General features: G+C 40.4%; 2 protein-coding genes across 6 annotated transcripts in view; both read right to left on the reverse strand.

The window, feature by feature from the left end:
• Positions 1-17,303, reverse strand: part of pip5k1ca (phosphatidylinositol-4-phosphate 5-kinase, type I, gamma a) — a 44,801-nt gene extending 27,498 nt beyond the window's left edge. The window contains exons 1-2 of one of the 3 annotated variants that reach the window (XM_034582680.1): positions 16,911-17,276; positions 1,080-1,111 (exon numbers count right to left, since the gene is read on the reverse strand). In XM_034582680.1, coding sequence (XP_034438571.1) covers positions 1,080-1,111; positions 16,911-17,043 — 165 coding nt within the window. In that variant the 5' untranslated portion in view covers positions 17,044-17,276. Of the gene's footprint in view, positions 1-1,079; positions 1,112-16,910 lie in introns of all 3 variants that reach the window. The other 2 variants (XM_034582682.1, XM_034582681.1) reach the window with 2 other exon arrangements.
• A 3,517-nt stretch (positions 17,304-20,820) lies between these two features.
• Positions 20,821-25,522, reverse strand: gpx4a (glutathione peroxidase 4a). Of its 3 annotated transcripts, none has more exons than XM_034582685.1 (7): positions 25,371-25,522; positions 23,171-23,265; positions 22,920-23,064; positions 22,437-22,588; positions 22,228-22,252; positions 21,942-22,001; positions 20,821-21,168 (listed from the first exon to the last, which is right to left on the reverse strand). In XM_034582685.1, the coding sequence occupies exons 1-7, from the start codon at positions 25,434-25,436 to the stop codon at positions 21,136-21,138; spliced, it is 576 nt and encodes a 191-aa protein (XP_034438576.1). In that variant the 5' UTR covers positions 25,437-25,522; the 3' UTR covers positions 20,821-21,135. The 3 variants fall into 3 exon arrangements, with proteins under 3 accessions (XP_034438576.1, XP_034438575.1, XP_034438577.1); XM_034582684.1 differs by having other exon boundaries at positions 25,344-25,511; XM_034582686.1 differs by lacking the exon at positions 25,371-25,522 and adding an exon at positions 23,450-23,643.
• Between the last annotated feature and the right edge of the window lie 158 nt (positions 25,523-25,680).

Below are 25,680 nucleotides of genomic sequence, written 5' to 3' on the forward strand. Positions count from 1 at the left end.
GTTTTTTAACTGAGACCATATTTTAATTTTTAAGCAAAATATGTGAAACTTTACCTCCTGAATCAATCCATGATAACTTCTGATTAACTGAGATGATTTAGTTTCAATGGTGGAAACTGCTCTGGATGTTTATGATCTGAAAGTTGGTGTTTTAAGTAGAATTAAATGTCCATGGCAGACTTAAAATAAAACAAATGTCCAGCACTTGTTTGTTTTATAACCTCTACCAAGGAAGTTATGATTTCCTCTTGTTTGTTTGTCTCTCTGGAAGTTAGCAGGATTATGCAAAACTACCAAACAGATTACCATGAAACTTGGTGGAAGGATGCGGTATGGGTTGTGAAAAGTTTATTTTATTCTGATCAGAAATGTTTCTTCTGAAATTTGTTTCACTTGTCTGCAGCATTTCCCACAGATTTCATTCAATCTATGGCAGTAGCAGAGATGCACACACAAAAGGCCTCTCTCACACGCAACAGATTCAGAGTGACAGGTACCCACAGTAATGTGAGGGAGAGAACTGCATTGCATGCCGTGTGGGTACACACTCAACTGCAGCTGAAACTATGGGGTCTGACTGTCTGCATGGACGGTAACAACTTTATGGACGAAAGTGTGAGCGAGCATGCAGCAAATATCGTTGCACACAGCTATACGATGCAACAACATAGCCAAACACTTGCGTTCTACCAGAATCTAGATAATTAATTGATAACACTGGTTTGACATGGCAAGAGAGGGCATTAGCCATGGCGGAGGCATGCACTTTCAGAGCAAGTGCTCAGATTGCTCATGGATGGGATTCACTAATTTAGGAGGATTAAGACCATTTGTCATAAGTTATCGGGCAAGACAAGTATACTAGAGGGATATTGAAATTACACGGGTGGTACTGTTGTCTGTTCCGACCCTTATGGAAGTCATCATGCACTAAGTGAGGAAAATTAGGTACTGCACATATCCTCAGATGAAAATGTATACTAGTGATTCTCATTAGCATCCAAACCAAAGAACTAGTTGATATTGATGTAGAGACAAGAACTAAAAAGAGAATATTACAGGGACAGATGGCAGCTTACCTCTGTGATGAAGGCTTTCTTAGCAGCAGCATCTGAGACAGAGAAAGACACAGAGAGATAGAGATGACAGTGTTAGTCGCTCTGAGACAGAGAGGCTCCATTACTCAGCTTCATTAGTTTTCCCTGTGACAGAAATGAATCCCAAACCGTGGACGCAGCAGTCCAACATTATGTAATAACAGTGTGAAACACAAGTAGCGGCCTGTCAGCAAGAGGAACTGCAGGAAACAATCGCATCAGCGACAAGAGCACAAGGTCCTATTTGAACATGCTCACGTGTATGGAGTGCTGTGTGGCTGAAGGAATGTCAGTCTGTCGTGCCATCGTTCAGGCAAGGAATAAAAGATATCATTGTTTATTTGTTGGATTGCCATGAAACACTGTGCAGACATTTATGGTCCCCTGAGGAAAAATTTAATGACTTTTGAGACTCCCTGACTTTTCCTCTAGCAACACTGACAGGTTGATGAGTGTGGCTTTTAATGAAATATCTCAACATCATCTACTGGATGGATTACCAAGGAATTCAGCAGACTCATTCATGTCCCCCTCAGGAAGATTTTTAATAACACTAGTAAATCCTCATATTTCATCTGGTGCCACCATCAGGTCTCTTTCACTTTTAAACTTTTAGTTTAGGACCAAAATGAATGATAGTTCAGATCAACATCTGCTCGAGAATGTGTTTATTGTTAAAGAGCACATATTAAAAGTTGGTGAGCATGATTAAAATTACACCCTGCTAAATATCAATGTGTTAGCACTGTGATTGTTAGCATGTTGACGCTGGTCTTCAGCTCGAAGCACTGCTGTGCCTCCGTACAGTCTCGTACAGAGCTGCAAGCAGGGCTGCAAACTCTCCGGTCTTGTTTTGACATGATTTATTAATTACTTCTATGAGGGAGGTTATGTTTTCACCCCTGACCGTTTGTTTGTGGGTTCATTTGTGTGTTTGTAAGGAAGATTACACAAGAACTACTGGACAGATAACAAAACTTGGTGCAAGAGTGAGGTGTAGGCCAGGGAAGAGCCCACTAAAGTGAATTCAGACATATTTTGGGGGTTGGTATCGAAGATCATGTGCAATTTCTTGTGGACCTAAATACAAATCTGGATCTAGTGGAGGGATGTTATGGGGGTGGAGGATTTTCAGCTACTGTATGGTAACGAAAATAGCTCTAGACACCTGCATGTAACTACCTCCAGCTGATAAACAAAATGCCTTAGCTATAGGACTTGCTTTAATTTAAGGCTGTTGTTGAGGTATGCACTCTGAGAGAAATTCTAGTTGAGTAAAAAATACTTGTAGACCTGATTAAAACATAAATAATATCAGCTTATGGTCAAAGGTACAATCCAAACAAGGTCACTTTTTAGGTGAAATGAAAAGGGTTGGACTTTATTAGATAAAATAAATAAACATGCATAAATCTTGACTGGAAGAGGTCGAAGCTTGGTTAGTAACATTTGCATTTAAACTGAGCTCTGTTCTTTCCGTCTGCAATGATTTTGTAGAAGTTGAAGTCAGCGTACAGTACATGCTAGCACTGTGGCTTTAATGGTTATAGTAATAATAGTATCTCGGCTGACATGTGCTACACCATGAGATTACATTAAATTATGATGGTCTAAAAAAAAATCGTACAACTGCAAAAGCCGTACAACTGCTATGTTGTCTAATAACAGGATGTGGGGAGTAGAGAAAGGCAATCAGAGGACTGTTTTCACCAGGAAGACCTGAAATAGATGCATAATTATAGATGTATTACACTCAGCATAATAATGCAGAGAAGAATAAGGAGGGCAGGGCAGAGAGAACACAGAATGAGGAAGGAGACAGAATGAGTAGACTTCAGACAGCACAAGATTCAGGCTGATTAATACACTCTCTGCCATCACTGTAACCAATATCACACACAGCCGCACAGATGGTGGAATTTATAACGAAACTGCTGATATGTTGACAACAGCAACAACACAGTCCGACTGTTGTGAGTAAATAAAAGAGTCTCAGTGATGAGATGTGAAATTACAAATTTATTTGTATTTATATGATCACGTTTCATTTTTTCTTTCACCTGATTTAACAGGTTTATTATCATTTAGCATTTAGTAGTTTTTTGTAAAACAAATTTACTTTGTAGCTCACTGCAGTACATACTGCTCTGAAATACTTTTCAAACCCTCTTTTCTAAATTTATCAGAAACCATAATTTAGAGCATGCATTCAAATGCATTAATAATCATTTTCTAAATTGAATCACAATGTGCCCAGAGATTCACACACACCCAGTGAGACAGCATGCACAATGGCAGGAAATATGACGTGAGATTTTTCTGCTGTGACATGTCAAAATGTGCACTAATTGTATGTGCAATGATTACTTCTTGTAAGTGGCTCAGTAACGGCAATATGCTGAGTAAAAGTTGTGGGAATCAAGTTATTACATCCTGCTCAAAAGGTTATTTTCATTGCTGGATACATGAGCCATCTTGAGTCATCACGACTGTGGTGAATCAAGATCATTAGCGGACTCAGGTCGTCTCATTTTAAAACTACAGATGACTAACAGAGGATGAGAAAGAAAAATGACTAAATTAAAAATGTGCAAACTGATCTGAGTACTGATCGGAGATAATCTCTCTCAAGATATGGAACCATAGATGTCAAGTGAACAATGTGTGTATTCTACTTTATTCTATTTCTCTCTAAATCAAACCGAATCAGGAGGTTAAAGCTGGTATTCTGCCCTAGAGAAAAACTCAGGCTAAATAATGATGACAGAAGATAAAGTATCACTTTCTGGTTGTAATCTTTGGGAGCACCAATCTATAACCAGTACAACATGATTCAGTGCTTCCCCTCACCAGCTGAGAGCAGCTAACCTGTACAGCACAGTAAAACCCAGTGTCACAGAGGAGAGGCATAGCATCTTCACAGCTTGACTCACTCTGTGTTTGCAGCTGAAATGATAGCCAGCCTCTCTACTCTCTCTCTGTGCCTGCATCTCGTGCATGCCCATGTGACCACAGAATAGCCTGTTTGCCACCCCTCCTCCTCCTGTGTTTCTCTATCTCTCTCCCTCTGTTACACACACACACGCACGCACGCACGACACACTCACATTGGGATGAGCGAACAAAAACGTGCCAATGTTCCCTACAAGCTGCAGCATACAGGGAATACAATTTGAGGGGGGGAAGACTGAGGGGTGAAGGAATGTTTCAATGTAGATAATTACAGAGGATGCTCTGCTGCTTTTTAACATGCTGTGCTATTTATTTGTGTCTGTGAGGACGCATGGGATTGGTGGGTTCTTTAATCTCTCCTCTGTCATTTCCAAATTCCTATTTCATATGTGTCGTGTATTCGAAGGGTGTGTGACATCCTTCCTTACTGCAGCCTCTTCCTTTCCAAAGGTCTGCAGCTGTTAAGACTGCTCTTACAGTGCTGCATTTAATTTCACTGATGTCCCTATGGTAATGAGTTGAGATCAATTATTATAATTTATTAGGTGATAGAATCAACTTTTGGACACTGAAGTTAAAACTCTCCAAAATGATTTTGCCTTTGATTTAAAACTACATTAACCCAAAAAACGATATAATGATGTAATGTATCTCAATGATACATTAACAACCCAATGATACAGCAACAAAATGAATTTTAAATAAATAATGTATACTGTGGGCTGCATTCATGTGTGTTACTGACAACAATGTCTGACTTAGATGGGATCAATACTGGGACTCCCGGAGGATGAACTAAGTAAGAGGCCATCTCTGAGATGATTGTTTGTTATCCTGGCAGAGGCTAAGTGATGGTGCTTCAGCTATCGATTAGGTGTTAATTTTTTATAAGACAATAAAGCAGCATTTGATTATTGTGTCAAAGTGTGACTGACCTTAAAACACCAAGCGTACTAAATACAAGGTGGAGTGTAACATTGATTTGTGATTTGCTCACTGTCATTTGCCTGTGAGATTTTAATACAATCAATGTCAACAGTGTGAGGAGGAAATTATAGTCATTTGTTAAGGATTGCTGCAGAAGTTCAGCCTTGGGGAGCTCCTTTTTTTAGAATATGTTGATTTATGGTTAGCCTCAGCCTAGTTCATTCTACTCAGGAGGGTTATGCAACAGTGATGGTTGCTGTTTGAACTCAGGGAGGGCAAACTGATCCTAAATCAGTGTCATCAGGGCATTCCACCCCTGAACTGTATTCCCCATGACCACACCAGCAGGGATAGGCAAGGATACATCCAAATTTATTTTAAAATAAAATATTGTAAGTGTATCAACATAATACAGCAGCCAAGCATCAAAATAAACAAATTTATATTATTTATTTGATTTATTATTTGATATATTTTATCAAAATAAAATAAAAGACAAAATACAGCAGCCAAGCCATGTATCAAAATAAACTATATATATATATATAAACTCAGTTAGAGCAGAACTCAGTTAGAGCAGTATGTCTTATTTTGAGTTATACTTTTGAGAAATTTATACCATAAATGTAATTTAATTGTATGCAAGACCAGTGGGTAGCTGCAAGGGATCAGTTATTTTTCAATAATGATGCTATATAATTGTAAATGCTTAAGAAGTGCAGCACACCAGCTCAACTGTCTTACCTCTTCTAGTCTTTGTCTGCCTCTCTCTCACTCATGTCCCTCCTCATAGGCTACTGCCTATCGACGCCTCCAATCTCGTTCAGACTAGCAAAAGAGAACGACCTTGAGGCGTGCCTTTTCAATTATCGTGCCCACACAGTCTTGTTCTATAGAGTTTAATAGAGTTATTTGAGAACAATTCTCATGAAACACAAAACAGCCCCCACTAAGTTACACAAATAGATAAAATGTGAACTACTGGAACAAATGGAGCCACGTTCACTTTAGCGCACACATAACACAAGCTCTCGGCCAATGGGCGCGAGACGTGATCAGCAAGAACTTGTTGATTGCTGAAACTAACGCGGCTCTGGGCTACGAGTATAACAGCAGACATTTAGGCTGAAACGACACCACAGGAGCAGTATGGAGGCAGGTGAATCTGTTGTTTTTTTACGTTTGAAGAAGTGGTCGCCATTTACTTAAATTTTTGGGATTTCGCTGCAACACTGTTTACCCCTGAAACTCCAAAATTGCTTTGTGGACTCAAACACTTCTTCACCCACCCCTCCATCGGCATAATGGTAGTAAATAATGAGTGAATTTTCATTTTTGGGTGAAGTATCCCTTTAAGTATTTTTATACAAAATATGAATCCATTTTCATCAAACCTATTAAATACACAACAAAATACTATTTTGTATTTCAAATATTTTTATCCGTCAGGTTCATTATAAAATTTCAACTTGTTTTCTCTTACTCACTTTCATAGGAAGAGATGGTAAGAAGATAAATACCTATTACCTTAGAAAGACTGAAAGCAGAGAGAGACAGCCGGGCTCTGTGAAGTAACCAGTAAGTAATCTCCTCCCAGTACCTCTAAAGGTCTTTACACACCAGGGGCGTAACAAATAAATCCATCCATCAATTATATACACCACTTGTTTTCTTGAGGGTCGCTGGGGAGCTGGAGCCAATCCCAGCTGTATCGCAGCGCCAATACACGTTCACTACGGTCAATTTAGACTCTCCAATTAACCTAAACCCAATTTTGCATGTCTCTGGACTGTGGGAGGACCAAGGGATCGAGAGACCATGGCAGAATCGTTGAATTGCAGTGAGGCTACAGGGTTAAACACTACTGTGCCCCATCTGGGGAGGCACAGGACCATACTGGGATCCTATCGACCCAGATTAGAGCCTGGCAGTCTGTCTGTGTTAACTTGCTTTATAACCCTAACTACTGTAGTGTACAGTGCTTGGTTAATAACTTTACTTGCAGTTCAATAAAATTGACATTCAGATGAAAAAAATGAACTTTGCTTTGACGTCACATGACATTCACCTTGTGCGTAAAGAAACCTGCAGGTTTACATAAAATAACGCTCCCAGTGTATTAAGACCTTTAAACACCACCTGTCTTTTTTCACTTTTTTTTTGTACAGACCAATACCAGAATGATATTTATTTTCTCGAAGTCATTTCTGTTGTTTTTATGACCACCTCTAATGTGACTTGTGTGACAGATACACCTGTGCAGATGGTCGGACAGTGATCACAAACATGGATAAGTGTTTACATGTCACAGTATCCTGGTTTCTGTCAGAGAAATCCAGCCCAACCCAACCAGCAAACCAGCCTCTGTGTGTTTCTGTAACTAGGACATGATGTTACTATGCACAAACACAAAAAAAAAAAGATACTCCTGCTGCTACTGTGCGTGTGAACTCAGGTGTATCTGTGTGTGCATCTCAGTATATCAATAACTCCTCCCACCTGACCATTAATGCAGTTACTTGAATGGCGACAGTTATGATTAAGGAGTCATCAACTTCCTAATGCTGAACTATTCAAAGAGGCTTAAACGTTGCTCGCAATTACGGCACTCTGGCAGAATAATATCCTTACGGCTTATCCTTACTGCATGTAAACGCACAGACAGGGAGCCACAGGCAGAGTAATCAGTAATGCCAGCTACTTACTACAAAGGGAGGTACGGTTAAACCCACCTCTAAATACGTTGACATGAATTAACTAACCCGCATGGTGGTATCAGCAGACATTCACAAGCTGCTCCTTTCTTCAGCTTTCCTCTGATTTACTGAACAAAGCGGTGCACTTGGGAAAGCCACTCCGACCTCTGCTGTCAGTGAGGTTGGGTACCAAACCCAACACTTTTTAGGGCACTGACTGAGTTACTACTGTACTAAAAAGTACCATTTCACTTTAAATCAAACAATATAAAATGTCAGTACGTGAGCAGAGCATTAAGAGAACGAGAGAGACAAACTTTGTGTGCAGAGGGCTGGAGAGGACAGAGGACAGCTTTTCTCTGTGCCAAGTCATCCTTTATGATCAAAAGCATCAAGGCAACCAAGCAGGCATAATAAAAAGCTTCCTGCCCTCAGCTGGCTCAGAAAAAGCTCCCTTTGAGACATTTAGCTTAGAACTAGACGATGAGTACTGAACAGATTCTGCATACAAACTGCTGCTGGCAAATAATAAATCGATTAATTGTTTGTCGTATAAAAGAAAACAGAAATCTGCTCATGACAATCCAGCAATGTAAAATGTCTTTGTTTTCTCTCACTGACAATCAAAAACACAAGTTGATTTGAAGTTAGTGGAATTCCAGGCATGAATTTATACAGTCAGCCTTAGTGGAATCTGTATGCTCATTTTCAAAGAGATTACCAGAGACTAAATCTTTATCAAAAACTGAGCAGATCTCCTTGTTATCAGTTATCTGGTTTGATATGCGCAGGTGGGAAGTCATATTTTTATTTGTGACTTGTTTTTCTCAACTTCAAACATCTGTCATTTTACAGAGCCCATATAAACCAACTTTAAGACCTAATTTATTTATTTTAAAGAACATTTGACTTTGCGCTGCCACTGAATCATTACTCATGTAATAAAGAATCAATAGAAAATCTGCAATGTGCTGAGGTTTTGTAAATGTCTCACAGAGAGGCAGCAGCCCAAATGCAAAGCCAGCCAAGTCACGGTCACTATTACTTTACTACCCCTAATCCCAATCCCACCAGGCTTCCAGACTAACTGTCTGGATTATCAGGATAACATGGCGGCAATGCAAGGACAGGTGGAAGTCAAGAGACTGTTTGTCTGCCTGTAACATACAGTCTCTGCTTTGCTTGTTCATCATCACCAATAACGCAACTGTTTTAATCAAAAAATCTGTTTTATTGTGTTTCAGAGACACTCACTGATGATTGCAGGAATTAATTCAGTTGCCTCGAAATTTCTCTGCTGGTGAAAAGCTTGACAAAAGAAACTGCAAATGTTAATAAAATGGAACCACTGCAAGTATTCCGCCTCTACCGCCTGCCTTCACCATCCTACTCAGTTTATTAAACACAGAAATTGACAATGAGAAGTGGCTGAACTGACTGGCTCTGCAGTTACAGACGGAGTTACTGACAGCAGCTAATAAAGCCTGTCTCAATCTCACCACATCTACTGTGGAACGGACTGACGGAACAGGTGGGGAGGAAAGTGTCATGTTTCCTAAGAAAGGCCTGAAATGGAAATTCAAAGTAAGGTCTCCCTTTCAGTCTCCCTGTCAGGGATGTAGACATCTACCTGTGTGTTTGTGGGAATGTGTTGCCCCTCAACACTGTGACTCGACATGTACACTCAGCCAGTACAAAAACCCATTAACAGAGGAGTAATTAATATTTCTGCATTCACGCCTTCAGTTTACATTTTCTCCTGGATATCAGCTTGTGGGAATGTTACATTAATACAATTCGATTGATATGTCAAGCATACGTGCGGTCTATACTCCCTCTGGGAGGTTTTTCTTCTCCCGGATAAAAGTGTTGAGTAGAAGCTCCCTGTTCTCTGGGCAAAGCTAAAAACATGCACACAAATATACACAAGTGCTGAGACTCTTATGCAATTTCAGTAAGTTTTTCATTACTGAGCTCCCAGATCACGACTGAGCTTAGTGATCCTTGCTGATCCTCAAAATGCAGAGAAAGCTGTCATCCAAGACAAAAAGGTCCTTTTATGGACTGAGGGAGAGGAGAGGAGAGGATGGTGATTAGCTTGACTCCTCTGTAATGTTGTGTTATTGCTGAGAGCAGCATCTTCTGCATCTTCTGTGACTCAGAAGGTAATCTGCTCTAACTACAACTACTAACCTGGTGTGCTTTCATCTGGTTGTGCATTTTATTTTCTATGTACTTCTCTTTGCATGGGATGTTAGTACGGAACCTGGCTATGTTGTGTGTCCCAAGCATCAAATTGTAATTATGATAGCTCCAGCACCAATCGTCTGGCATGCCCACCATCAAGCATCCATGCATGTTCAGAGTATTGGTACTTTAGAGCTGAAACAACCATAAAATCAAACATGTGCCACCCAGGAGAAATGGCTGTAACAATACTGCCCCTGAAAATCACTACCTCAATTCATCCCAGTATGTTCCTTAAAAACACTGACAATGCTGCATCACACAGACCAGCTCTGCACGCTGTCATCTAAGCAAATACACAGTGCAGATGATCTGGTACCACTGTTGTTTAGTAGCCTCAGGTATACAATCAACAAGGTGTATGCTATCATTTACCATTCTAGAGCATGCTCTGTGAGTGCAGGCTGCACTGCCTGTGGTTTCAAAGAGAAATCTACTGTAGGACCAGATGAATACCCACTGAAAAAACTGTCAGACAGCAGCCTTGGCCTTTTGTAAACTACAATGCAGCAAATAACACAGCCCACAGCTGCTGATCCACCTCCACACCGAATAGAAAATGACTCCACTTTACTGGGCTGCCACAGAACATAGAACCATGGAGGAAAAAGAAAGGTGTCTGCGGAGGGAGCCTGGACAGGAGTGAACAGAGTCTTTTTTTCTACAGTGCAGAGAAAGTAATAATCACACACTGGTGGGATTTTGGAGAATAACATGTGACAATCTGAGAGCAACACAACCTTGTAACTGTGATATAACAACCTTGAAGACCTCCAGGGACAGAATTGATCAAAAGGAAACAAAACATTCTCTTCAAAAAACGTCTTTTAACATGGCTGTGAAAACCTGCACCTGCTTACCTGAAGAAGAGATTTTTCTGTGTAAGATGTTTGAATCAGTAAATCCAGCAAATAGTTACACACACTGACTGGACCTACTCTTATTGCTCGCACAACTCTAACTACACTCTTTCCATGTAGGGACATGCCAGCAGAGGAGAAATCCAGCAATTAGTTACGGTCAGTGACACTTCCACCTCATTGTCTGCCCAAGAAATGAAATCCCTGCAATTTTAACCACTGTTTCTCGTTTGTAATATTTTCTGTATCAAAACAACCAACTGCAGAGTAGGCAATCTACTTCCTGTTCACATCGACTTGCACATGCCCAGTGTACCTGAATGGTGATGTGATATGTATTATCAGGTGTAGTATGAACAGAGAATATTTTATCACTTCTGGACGAAGATAGTTTTGTTAATCATATTAGTATGGATGTAGTCTCATTCACTCAGGGGGGGCCTCACTTTTGTGGTCCAGCCAAAAAAGACAGTAACCACAATCAAACAATTGAAAGAATCAAAAATTTGCTGTTGGTTAATCATTTTAATAACTCCTCTAAAAGCTGATCTACACTGTTCAGGTCATTAGTCTAGTACAGGACTAATACATAGAGAGAAACACAGTCTCATCTACGGGCAGTGTAGAGTTTCCACTTCACATAAAAGCATGTTTTTGGTTCTTTAGATGGAAGCAGGACTAGAGGAAACAAACATGTGCACACAGAAAACATGCAAATACCCAGCTGAGCAGAGAATAAGCACAATCACAGTCCCCCTGAGGTACCAGCACCAGCTCTGCCGTCATTCAGCTTCACTGAGACCAGGCCACCACCTAACCTTGTTTCTAATTTCCTCTGTACCAGAATAGGTGGAATTAATAAAGCCCCAGGTAGGCACCACTCTAACACTTTCTTCATTGAAAATAATCTCCACTAATTCTGAGTGGGTGGCTCAGAGCTTTGTGCTCGTGTCTGACTGCACACATGCTGCAGGTGCTGATATAAAATAATTATAGCCTCCACAGTGGGCACAGTAACAGTCTCTTAATTAAAAACAGCAGGTCTTTGCCTTATTCTGCCTCTGAAGTCTGGGCATTATGACACTCGCGCCATGCAAGTGTGACACTGAGCCTGTATCATTCAGTGGGAGATATATATATATATATATATATATATATATATATATAGTCCTTTACGATTTTAACAAATTCCCCACAACAGAAGAAACTACAACCTTAATCTCTTTATGTGTCTCTCCTCCCTGTCACTGTCTCCATCTCTTCTTTTTTCTCTCTCCCTCGCTGATCTTCCCAGTGGGTATTACTGAGAAAATGAAACAAAACCCTGTCAAGCACAAGGGCAGACGGCAGCCAGCGCTATGCTCCTGCCGAGTGTTGGTTAAAATAGCAAGTGTGGCCCACTTCCCCCCGCTTGCAGATGAAATGAGCAGCACGAAAAGACGTAACTGAATTGCGTCATCATCTATGTCATATAATTTGACTTCAAAAAACCTGGCAGAGGGTCAAACTCCAAAACAAGCCAGGATACAAACTGATCCTGGCACAGATAAGACTCAGATAAAAGAGAGAGAGAGAGAAATAATACAGAGGAAACAGATGGATGGTGAATTCCATAGGAGGCAACTGCCCAACTGCTTCCGTCAATCAATTCTGACGGGCCATGCCTTAAACCCAGAGCAGAGAAAACCAGAGGGGGAAGAATGATGTATAGTGACAAATGAGTGGCTGAGCCGAAGGAGTCACTCAGAGGAGGAGGTAGATCTCAATCAGGGAGTAAGAGGAGAGGAAAGACGAGCAGAGGAAAAAACCCAAAGACTACAGCAGAGGTTGAAGGTGAGAGAACATGTAAGATTAATGCTGTCACACTTAGAGCAGGAGACAATAGGGACAACTAACGACTGCCTGAGGATGATGAGCTTTGAATAGGACTAAATACTCACAGCTTTTTAACAGCCAGCTGTGACACCCACATAACATTGTGTTCACACATTCACAGCAGCTGAGTTGAACACTGCAGGCTGGTATTACGCAGGGTCTGACGTTCACCAAACTCTCGTTCGAGCACCTTCACACGTTACGTCAACATCCAGCGTGTCCAGGAGCCAATAAGAACTAAGCTCAACCTTTGCAGCATTAGCATTTGATGTTATTTCTATTGACCAGTGATATGTCACATTGACTGTGATGTGAAAACCCAAATCTGACTTTTGACTTTATTTTAAATAAGACATTATTTTGATTATGATGTTTACATGAGTTATTAATAGAATACTACATTCATAGTCCTCACATTTAAAAAACGTCCTCTATATAAGATGAACGTCATTCCCATGACCTTTTACAAAATATCGCCATTGCAAGTGTCTGCGGCCATCGAAAAATTACCAAAATTTGAATATTGCCAATTCCAAGTATGACATTATTCAGGTTAAGTTAATCGGAAAATGCTGTTTACATGTGTCTTATTCAGACTATTGTCTTATTGGGGTTAATATTGTCATATTGGCGTCCTTGTATACATAGTGATTGCATTGTCATAGAAATTAACACAATCTCTGGGTTAAACACTTTTCAGCTGAATAGCCTTTAATCTTGAGCAGACTTTCTCTTTAAGACCCGTCACTGACAGATGATGCATAGGAGTCATGCTGTGATCCACACCCCTCCCTGCTGCAGGGCTTATCACACAAAATAGCTTAGCCTATAATGCTTTGTATCAGAGGTTGCACACAACATTAGTAATAAAAAGCATTAGATTGACAACTTAGTGACACATCATATTGTGATAAAAATCTTTCTTTAAACAGCACACAATGTAAGATTAATTAAACAACAGGCTGATAGAAACTATGATAGAGCAGTGCAGTCTGATAATATCACTAGATTAAAGCTCATGTGATGCTAATATGTTTGATAACAGTATGACAAGATGCTGTAGGTCTGCTTTTACAATTTGATAACCCCGATTCAAATAGGGACAAAGAAAACAGTTTAAACAGGTTGAATCTATACACCAACCAATATGGATTCTTGGGGGGCTGATAGCATTATTTACCAATAGTTAACAAAATATTGGCTGAATGCCTTTAGTCATACATTTTAAACAACATGTAATAAACAGATTTTGGCATTTTGAATTTATCCCTTAGGAGTCATGTATTTCAGAGACATCTTTGGCTGCTTTGTTCAGGAAGTATATTCTAAGCACATGTGACATGTGAAATCACACAGATTTACAGCAGTAAGTGCAGCCTGTTTATTCACCCAGCTCCAGCATAGGAATACTGTTTACTTTATAGCAGATGATTGGATTTACGACTTCAGAGAGTAATGGATTATATTGTCTATTTTACTCATTGAAACAGCCAGTGTCTTTAGAAGTGGAGTAGGTCTTGTTTGACTGAACGACTTGTTGCAAGGTCTCAACTAGACAGGCTTTTTCTGTAATGGGATTTCTTTAGCAATCATAAAATGCTGCTCTAATAGCATATCAGGTAAGTGATGCATGGATCACGGGCATTATTGGAATATTGCTTGCCTCAATAATATTTAATGCAACTCAACCTGCAGCATTAGCTCATTTGTCGATGAATAAAGCTGAGGTTAAATGGGGTAACACGGTTACAGGTGGTGGTGTGTTAAAAACAAGAAGCTTGAAAACTCAACAGTGTCTTTTCATCCACTGTGATCACAAATCCCATAATACTACCAAGAGCTGTCCTCTGCTGCTTTCAGTCACATAACCCAAGATAGAGCAATGCCGAATATCTGTTAACCATTAATCTAAATAGATTTCACAGGGGACAGGTGTACTCAATAATGGATCTGGCTACAACAAAACCACAACATCCGTAGTGCAATTTCAACCAGGGACCTTTGATGCATGTCACCCCTCCCTCATATTTGCTATCTGCCTCTCCAAATTAAGACAAGGAACACCAAAAACTAACAAGTAAAAAACACTATAAAGCTGCACATGTGACCCTCTTCTCCAGAAAGGCCTGTGTTTTCCATTGCATGTGAAGGTGCATGACTGAGCAGGCACACACTTGTGAAATTACCCTAGGTGTGTGAGACACGCGCCATCTAGCATGCAAGAAAAAACATGGCATCTGCAGCCAAAGGCTCCCCACTTCCATTTTCATCCTGTGATACAATGAAGCTGGACAACTAACCCTCACCAGACAGCCCTTAGATTCATGAGCCTGTTCTGTGTAGCAGTAGCAAGCTCCTGTCAAAGTAGCCTCTTTACTCACCAGGGACAATGAAAACCCCCAAACCCTGAAGTACAGAGAGCATGACCAGTGAATGCAGAATGACTGATACCTGTTAACCCAACGTATAGCTAAAAAAACACATACATGCATTTACAGACATTTCCACATACATTATAGATTGAGGTCACTACTTACTAAGCTACATTACCTAATGTTGTAACATTTACATAGCAGCACATATCTTTAGAAAAATGTCTCAGTCCTAACTTGCTTTAAACAGTCTCTAGATCAGGTGTGGGGAACATCTGGCCTCCGGGCAAGACCATTCATAAATACTAAAAAATATTCATGAGAGCATTTTTGTGTGTGAAAGAAACTAACTTAGAATAACGATGTCCTTTAGGGTGGACTCTTCCGGCTGTATGGCTTTCAGTTAACGATCTTCAGTGGAGTTAGGCGCCAAACAGGCAGCAGTTACAAGATCATATTCTGGCAGACACAATATCATGCAGGTAAGTTTTGAGATGAGCAAGCTGATAGCTAAGAAGCTGAGATGTGATTCAGACAGAGAATTTGTGAAGGGGCAATGTTGCTGCTGCTTAGCTACACACTGCAAGGAATTTACATTTTCTTCTCTCAAACAAGAGACAATAAAAACACCCAACTTGTCCTTTTGAGCCATATCACTGCCGAGTTTGATACAAGGGAGGAATTACCATCTCTATGAGCCATGCAATTCACAACCAAACATGAGGATTTGACTGAGCAAGGTGTTTTGGCTAAAACGTGTTACAAGTAGCATCATTATCATCACTACCATCTGACACCAGACACCTCACCAATGAGAAGCAATTCCAGCCATCACATTAAAGTGGTTACAGTGATATATGTGTTCAATCACTTTAGTTGGCTATTGCCCTAAATAGGAAAAAAAAACTCCCCACCCCTCAAAATTATCAACCGACAAATTTACATTTAAAACAAGCTTCAATTGCTTCAAGAGTAAAGACGAACTTGTGTTTCTGGTATTAAAACAACACCTGTTTTATGAAATTCTGTAGATAAAACATCATTTATGGATTAACTATATACCACTTTACAAAATGTGACCCTCTATCTGTGTAAAATAAAAGCATTATTTTGTTTATTCATCAAACCACTCTAATGGTTTAATCTACCTTTACGTCTGACATGTCGACACTATCGAACACAAAATGACTCAAGAACCTAAAAAGGAGGCCTGTTTCTCGTCTTCTAATGTTTGTCTCAGTGTCCAATACAAAGAAACACCCTTGAAAACAGAGACGCTGTCTCAGTGACAGGTGTCCCAGCCTGTCGCGGTCAGACAGTGGCTGAGGTTTGAGCCCTTCTCTTTGCCAAATGTTGGATCCTCTGGCTCCAGCAGCCGCCAACACTGAGGCTTTAATGGTTTTTGCAAAGAAATATAATGTCTTTCTGCAGCCTGTGGGAGGCAAGTGGTGATAATTCGTGGTGCCATTCAATTCAATTATTGTAATTAAAAGACAGAGGAGGAGGTGAAGGGGAATCCTAGCTACGCCCCTGGTCATTTCTATACGTCAAGGCAGGTGGTTGTAAATATCTCCAGAGACAGCAGGCTTCGTATGGGTCCTTTACACATCTCCTGGCCTCGGTGTGTTGTGTGTCATGGCTGCACCAGCACTGATGTACACAATAACACATGATACAGTAACACACACATTATCTCTAACACCTTACTTCACCTGCTTCCCTCCATTCAGCCGGGTTAGCTGCTAGCCTAGCTCACAAGGTCTTAGCTAGCTAAGATGAGTCGGGACTTTCGGTCACGGGGGCATCATCGGACTCTCACACGTCAATGGATGCGAGGATAATGAAACACACACTCGGTGGTTTGTCGGGCAGGAGTCGACCTACCCATGTCTGCGGCGTCCATCCCGTAGCTCACTCCGACCACCGTGTCCCCATCATCGGATGCTGCGGCCCCGGATAGCGGGCTCCCGTCCCCGGCCTCCGACAGCCCGACCGCTCCCTCGGCTGCTGCTTCCATTCAGCCTCCCGGAGGAAAAACAGCCCGGCCCCTCCGAATGAAAGACCCGCAGCGACGGCGCTCTGCCGGCGGGAGGACGGAGGGGAAGTGTCGTCTGCTACGGAGCAATAATCAAGCGGAGGAATATGTGACGGTTCTCCGAGACGGTGCCTTCATCTGTGCGATGTTTAGCCCGCACACAGCCCGCTCCTCTCGGCTCCGCTCAGGTCGACCGCACCGCACTTGCTGCTGCTGCTGAGCTGCTGCTGACCGGTTTTGTGCTGCTGGGGGGGGCGGGTGGGGGGGCAGCATGGCGACCTCTGCAGGAGCCTGAGGGAACCGCAGCCTGGATGCTCAGTGTATCACATGCAGAGGAGCCTGAGCTGATGGAGTCTGAGAGGTCTGTGAGTGTGTCTGTGAGCGTGTCTGTGGTGAATCACCGGCTCTGTTTCACATGGTCCGCTGTGTTTCCGCTCCAGACAACAGGAAAAAGAAAGGTCAGAGGTCAGAGGTGACTGAGAGCACCAACCAGTCAGGTGCATGCTGCTGCTTTCGGATCTGAAATCCCGATCAAAGCAACCATCGTTTGACATGAATCAACGAGTTCATGTTAAAGGGATACTTCACCCAAAAATGAAAATTCACTCATCATCTGCTCACCACTAAGCCGGTGGAGGGGTGGGTGAAGTGTTTGAGTCCACAAAACACTTTTGGAGTTTCAGTGGTAAACAGTGTTGCAGCCGAATACAATACAATTGAAGTAAATGGTGACCACTACTTTAAATGTAAAAAAAAAAAAAAAGAAAAAAACATGAAATGCCTCCATTCTGCTCCTGTGGTCTCATCCAAGTGTCTGTAAGCCACGACATTCAAATCCGACTGAAACGGTGTCATTTACACTGTGTTTTTAGCCTAATGTCCTCTGATATCCTCATCTGGAGCCGCATTCACACGTCGATCACAGCGGACATTAAGGCTAAAAACATAGTGTGAATGATCTATTTTTGAGTCAAATTGGAATGCAGAGGCTTACGGACATTTTGGATGACACCACAAGATCATGTTTTTGTTTTGTTGGTATTTTTTTCAGTTGTTTTTCTACATTTGAAGAATCGGTTACTTCAATTGTATTGGATTTGGCTGCAACACTGTTTACCCCTGAAACTCCAAAAGTGTTTTGTGGGCATAAACACTTCCCCCACCACTCCATCAGCATAGTGGTGAGTAGATAATGAGTGCATTTTCATTTTTGGGTGAACTATCCATTTATAAATCACATCTTTTTTCCACCCCACTGGTGCCCATACAAATCATACAGACGCGTCCCACCTCTTCTCACCACTATAGGCACCAAACCTCATCAACATACAATATAACATATCATATCGATTTGGACTATATTGGACACTTTCCTTTGACGGAATGACTCCTCAACTCCAAAGCAAAATTATATTTCTGTTGATTAAAGTGCTGATAAAACTGTTGATATTAGTTTGTCTGTGCATGTCCAGAAACCATATAGTATAATAAGAACTAATTTATTCTTAAAAAAACAGCACTTTAACTAAATCCTCACTTTGTTTTATTTCTACATCCTTTTGTACGCAATCTTAAGGCACTTCTTTTTACTTTGTTCTAGGTAACCATGGTGCACATTCATAATAGAATATGGAAGCATATTAATACTCTGCTTGAATCTGTTAAAGGAAATTGTAAACTGTTCGGGCTTGATAAAGCTTCTGACAAGGAAGAGTTTAGTCTGATCTTAGACAGGGGTGACCTGGTTTTTATATCCGCTGGTGATTCCTTGATACGAAGGAGTCTTCATGTGACCCCTAAATGCAGATTGCATCAATTGTGAGCAATTCAATTTAATTTCAATATTTTCAGAAAATATTGTTGATGTTATGTCATATACACTACCGTTCAAAAGTTTGGGGTCACCCAGACAATTTCGTGTTTTCCATGAAAACTCACATTTTTATTTATCAAATGAGTTGCAAAATGAATAGAAAATATAGTCAAGACATTGACAAGGTTAGAAATAATGATTTTTATTTGAAATATTAATTTTGTTCTTCAAACTTTGCTTTCGTCAAAGAATGCTCCATTTGCAGCAATTACAGCATTGCAGACCTTTGGCATTCTAGCTGTTAATTTGTTGAGGTAATCTGTAGAGATTTCACCCCACGCTTCCTGAAGCCCCTCCCACAAGTTGGATTGGCTTGATGGGCACTTCTTGGGTACCATACGGTCAAGCTGCTCCCACAACAGCTCAATGGGGTTGAGATCTGGTGACTGCGCTGGCCACTCCATTACAGACAGCATACCAGCTGCCTGCTTCTTCCCTAAATAGTTCTTGCATAATTTGGAGGTGTGCTTTGGGTCATTGTCCTGTTGTAGGAGGAAATTGGCTCCAATCAAGCGCTGTCCACAGGGTATGGCATGGCGTTGCAAAATGGAGTGATAGCCTTCCTTATTTAAAATCCCTTTTACCTTGTACAAATCTCCCACTTTACCAGCACCAAAGCAGCCCCAGACCATCACATTACCTCCACCATGCTTGACAGATGGTGTCAGGCACTCTTCCAGCATCTTTTCACCTGTTCTGCGTCTCACAAATGTTCTTCTGTGTGATCCAAACACCTCAAACTTTGATTCGTCTGTCCATAACACTTTTTTCCAATCTTCCTCTGTCCAATGTCTGTGTTCTTTTGCCCATATCAATCTTTTCTTTTTATTGGCCAGTCTCAGATATGGCTTTTTCTTTGCCACTCTGCCTAGAAGGCCAGCATCCCGGAGTCGCCTCTTCACTGTAGACGTTGACACTGGCGTTTTGCGGGTACCATTTAAAGAAGCTGCCAGTTGAGGACCTGTGAGGCGTCTATTTCTCAAACTAGAGACTCTAATATACTTGTCTTCTTGCTGAGTTGTGCACCGGGGCCTCCCACTTCTCTTTCTACTCTGGTTAGAGCCCGTTTGTGCTGTTCTCTGAAGGGAGTAGTACACACCGTTGTAGGAAATTTTCAGTTTCTTCGCAATTTCTCGCATGGAATAGCTTTCATTTCTAAGAACAAGAATAGACTGGCGAGTTTCACATGAAAGTTCTCTTTTTCTGGCCATTTTGAGAGTATAATCGAACCCACAAATGTGATGCTCCAGATACTCAACTAGCTCAAAGGAAGGCCAGTTTTATAGCTTCTCTCACCAGCAAAACAGTTTTCAGCTGTGCTAACATAATTGCACAAGGGTTTTCAAGGGTTTTCTAATCATCCATTAGTCTTCTAAGGCGATTAGCAAACACAATGTACCATTAGAACACTGGAGTGATAGTTGCTGGAAATGGGCCTCTATACACCTATGTAGATATTTCATTAAAAACCAGACGTTTCCACCTAGAATAGTCATTTACCACATTAACAATGTATAGAGTGTATTTCTGATTAATTTAATGTTATCTTCATTGAAAAAAACAGTGCTTTTCTTTGAAAAATAAGGAAATTTCTAAGTGACCCCAAACTTTTGAACGGTAGTGTATGTGCTTGTCATCCAAGTATTTAATTTATTGTAGCCTACTATGAATCCAATGTCCAATAGATAAGATTGTTTCACTGCACATATTTCATTTTAAGCTCTACTGTTTGATTATTGTGGATTTTCTCACTCACACACAAACATCTTTCACTATGATGGATTTTGAGTCACATTTATGCCTATTATATACAATGAAAGCTTTGTCCACAAAAACATAAATATTTATACTTAAAAAATCCAAATAACTTACTGACAGACAAAATATAATTTGGTCAACATTTTTGAGCAGTTTATTATGAAAACAAGGTCAGATATGACTCTATTATTATGGATTACGGGATAATTTCTCCTTCTCTCCAGACAAACTTATGAATATAAGCTTTGAAATTCTCCCAGCATGTTTGTACACCATTTTTCATCAGGTCTGCTCTGTCCGCCATGCGGGTTTGTGAACAGACCGTCACTGGTCTGGGGTAGATCCAAACTATATTCACTGATGCTGGAGAGGCAGAGAAGGAGGATGGAAAGACAAACTGGATGGAGTATCAGTGAGTGAGGTATCAGTCCTTCATTAGGGGTTTAAAGGTATTGGGGAAGATCCTTCTCCACCACCTAGAAAGAAAGCACATTAAAGAGTTGGCATCAATTACATGTCCACGAGAGACATGACAACACACATGTATGATCCGTTAGCAGACACATGTTTTACTTCTGTGTATGGCGTCGAGATAATGACAATTTATACTAAACATCAAATCCATGTTAAGAGGCATTTAGTGACATCTAGTGGTGAAGTTGCAGTCTGCAACCAACTGAATACCCTCCTTAAGGTTTGTGGGAGAACCTGCAGTAGCATTCAGGTAACATAAAAACGCGAAAGGCGTTCTCTCTTGAGCCAGTGTTTGGTTTGTCCGTTCTGAGCTTCTGTAGAAACATGGCGGTGCAACATGGCAGACTCTGTGAAAGAGGACCTGCTCCAGATGTAGATATGAATGGATCATTCTAAACCAAGAAAACTAATTCTTAGTTTCGGGTGAAAACATACTAATTAAAACATAATCATGATTATATTCAATTTCTAATGATAGTTAATCCTGAATCCTAGATCTTTAAATTAAAGGAAATCCTGTCTCCATCTTGGCTTTTGTTTATTAATTGAACTTGTACATCCCTTTTATTTGAACTCATTCATCTGTACACACTATTACACTGTATTTGGGCAGTTTATATTAACACAGTAAAGCTCTTAGCTCCTTCTGATGTAAGTGTACCTCTGAAGGCAAATTATAAAAAGGCCAAATAGGAAATAAATATAAAAGGATATACAACAATCAAAATATAAATTATAAATACATTTTATTAATGTAAAACATATTTGTACATACACTTGGATCATCCTGGGGTCCGTATCTCTTCACCACCTGCCCCTCTCTATTGATCAAAAACTAGAGAGGAAGAAAACAAGGAAAACCAAAAATGTATTATTAATATTTTTAGAATTAGATTATTCATTATAAGCATTTCTTGGTTTATTTCAAACATTATCTTATACATTTTAAATATGGTAGGCAATAGTAGAGAGAGGGATCTGGTGTACCAGCATGGATGATTCATTATTTATCAACCTTGGTGATATCTAAATATTAATAAATATCTTATATTAATATTTACCTTGGTGAAATTCCACTTGATGCTACTGCAAGAATGGAAAAAAAAAAGTATGTTAATAATCACAGAGTGAACGCTTGAATCCACTCAGAGACATATTTGCAAGTTTCATATCATTATACCAGATATAACTTGTTGTCACACCTTTCTCACAATAAGATAAGCGGGTCTTTTTGTCCCTGTGTTCGATTATTCATATGTTCACCACTTACTTTCCCATGAAGCCTCTCCCATTGGGCTGACTCTTCAACCACTTCCACAGAGGGTGAGCGCTGGCTCCGTTCACATCGATCTTACTGAACATGTCAAAGTGAGCGTTGTAAGATTCAGCAAACTGTTTGATCTGAGACTCACTGCCAGGCTCCTTCAAAGTACAACAAAGAAGAAAACAAATTACTAAAGGAGATGAGAGCAAGTGAATTCTTGTGGACTTACAGTATATTCAATTATACCTTTTCAAAATAAGACACTACTAAACCAATGTGGATAAAACACCATTTGTTTTGATTTACTACTGTATAAAGAACCATAAAAATTTGATATTATGAAATGCTTTTCCATCTTCACCAGTAAAACATACGCTGTAAAGTAGATGATTTTCTAATATGATTATGGCATTTACACTGTGCAAAATTTTCATCAATTTTAAGTCTGTGCTATCATGCAGCTTTAATAAAACACTCGTGTTCGTGTACCTGGTTCCCAAACTGGTTAGAGGGGAAGGCAAGGATGCGTAAACCTCTCTCAGAATACGTGGTGTACATCTGAGTAAACTGAGAGTAGTTTACTAGGGTTTTGCCTCATTTAGAGGCAACGTTGGTGATGATGACAACATTCCCCCTGAAAATACAAAATCACACATTATACATAGTGTTTTAGTAAAGTTGGACTTGTGATACGATGCTGCAGCTAATTTAGGGAGAGAAAAGATCATAGAAAGACTTACCTGTATGTCTCCAGGGAGACCACATTGCCGTCAATATCTGTCGCTGAGAAGTCGTAAATAGACGTGGCCGTCTGCCAGTCCTCTGTCGGGGCAGACTGTCAGGAAGAAAGAGGGACAACAAAAACAGATGAGTGATGGGAGCTTACTTCTAAAGTGCACAATCAGGTGTCGTTTAAAAGAATGAATGTGGCACCATTCACACATGAGTGTTAGATAACAAGACATTCTGTATCCCAGCCATTATCTTTAAAAAAGTATTTCCATCCAAATGTTTCTTACCATAACCTGCAGCAGGACAGAGAGAAAGACAGTGGACCCTATCAGACGCATGACTGCCCCTCAGTGAGATCCTCTGAGGGCCGACGCAGATCCAATCTCTAAACCAATCAGCTACACCCTCACTGTTCAACCGCAATCCAAGTACTGACAGAAAGCACTCGCTCCGCCGTGCTCATGTAAAGGGAGCGGTTGATTATTAACAGACTTGATTGGCTCCAACAAGTCGCTCTTTATAAATCACGTCAGGTCCACAGGTCACAACATTCTCATCAGACTGTCGACTCCTTATAAAAGCAGGGAATTGGGCCACAAGAGGTCGAGCTCCATGTGGCCGGGGCAAAGAGCAATATTCTGAGGATATGCACGGACCTATTATATAAGGGGCTTAATATCAGCAGGAAAAACAAAAGGTTACATCAGGGAATTGGCATTAAATTGCAGGACACGTAACCTCCTAAGTCTCACCCTGATATATGAGCCAAAACCTTCTGTTCATTCTAACAAATAACATAATCTGGGAAAACAACAGAGTTAGTGTTTGAAACCGTTCGGAAAGGCTTAGGGTTAAAAAACTGTTTGTTCCAGGACCCATTGTTAAATTAAAGATAACAGTTAAACTGGCAAACCCACAAAGTGTTACTGACGTCATCACGTTGATCTGGTTTATAATAGATTATTTCAACATATTTTGACAAATCATAGAAGCTTTATATTAATACATGGTTACAAATAGGGCAAAAAAACAATATCAAAAATGTATGTAATATATTTGTCATCAACAGCAATATGACAAAAGTCCAATGTATAGCTATATAATGTTTATGCATTGTACAAGAACTGTGAGGAGGTTTAACATAATCGATCTACCTCTGACTTGTTAAATGTTTCGAGGTTCATCAAGTGTTTTGATCTCTGCTCATAAAGAAAGTAAAACCAAAACCTTCACTCCGGAGCAAAAGTCAATCAAACTTAAAGAAATAATAATAATGGGAAATCATCAACCATTTTTGTTAATCGACTAAATATCTACATTTTTCCTTGACATAATTTTGCCCAAATCGTCCAGCCCTCGTTACATACAAGTCCCAATGCAAAAAAAAATATTTATTTGAAAAATCATTTATTATTTACACAGCTTATAGTGCGAGTCAAAAGCAAAACAATAGCTAAAAAAATACAATAAAAACTCAAAAAATCTGTAATAAATTAAAAATGGGTCAAAATAAATCTAATTAAATACGTTGTCAGAGAGAAAGTAATGAATATTTCAAATGTGCTATTGGAACTTGAAGATATTGAGTAGAGCCGTAAACAATAATTAGAGACAGACATGCACAGGTCTTATTAATGTTCAGGCAATAATTGACTTTTCGTTAAAACGGTATATAGAAGATAGATAAGTCCGGTAATGACATGCACGTCACTTCAGCGGCTTCTGTTCAGGCTGTCTTCTCCTGCTCCGCTACATTTCAGAGAGAAGCACTGAGTCCCAGTGCGGGGGGGGGCTGTTTCTCAGAGATAAAGCTGATCAGCTGACCACAGCTGACAGGAAGCGGATAATGCAGCTGTCGCACACACATTAAACATCACAAAATAGCAATATATTCGGAAAACCTTGGGTGATGTGCAGGTACAAACTACAGTGAACTACCTGTAAATACAGTGTTTATTAAAGTGCGTCCACAGACTAGAAGATCGGACATGTTGATGAAATGTGTCTTTAAGAAACAGTCGCTGGTCAGATGTGTTACACACGAGGAGCAAAAGTAAATCCTATGACCTATTATTAATGTCAAGGATTTAATAAATGAAAATCAGCTGCGGTTACACCCGTCGATAAGAGCATGTTACGCACACACAGTTATGAGTAATATCAGTCGTAGCAGCACGTTACCGTTGTGGACAAGACAAAGAACAGTACCGTCGCGAGGATGGCTCCGGTGCTCGTCACAGCCCCGAGTATCATCAACACATGTATCGGCCTCATTTTACTTCAGATCATCGACTGCATATTAAGAAACACACACGGCCATGTTGTCGCTGCAGACTCCGCCCACCAGTCTGTTGTTTGAAATGATGGCGCGTTCAATTGCACCTCGGAGCTCGGAATTACCACTCTCCGAGTCGGAAGTTGCAGTTAGAGTCCTAATTTAGAGTCGGAAAGTCGGAGGAACGTCACCACCCCAGACTGTGAAATCTAAGATGGCTTCGCCGTGTATCAACAAGTAGTG

The sequence above is a fragment of the Hippoglossus hippoglossus genome, chromosome 4 (assembly GCF_009819705.1).
Source record: "Hippoglossus hippoglossus isolate fHipHip1 chromosome 4, fHipHip1.pri, whole genome shotgun sequence".
NCBI classification, from domain to species: domain Eukaryota; kingdom Metazoa; phylum Chordata; class Actinopteri; order Pleuronectiformes; family Pleuronectidae; genus Hippoglossus; species Hippoglossus hippoglossus.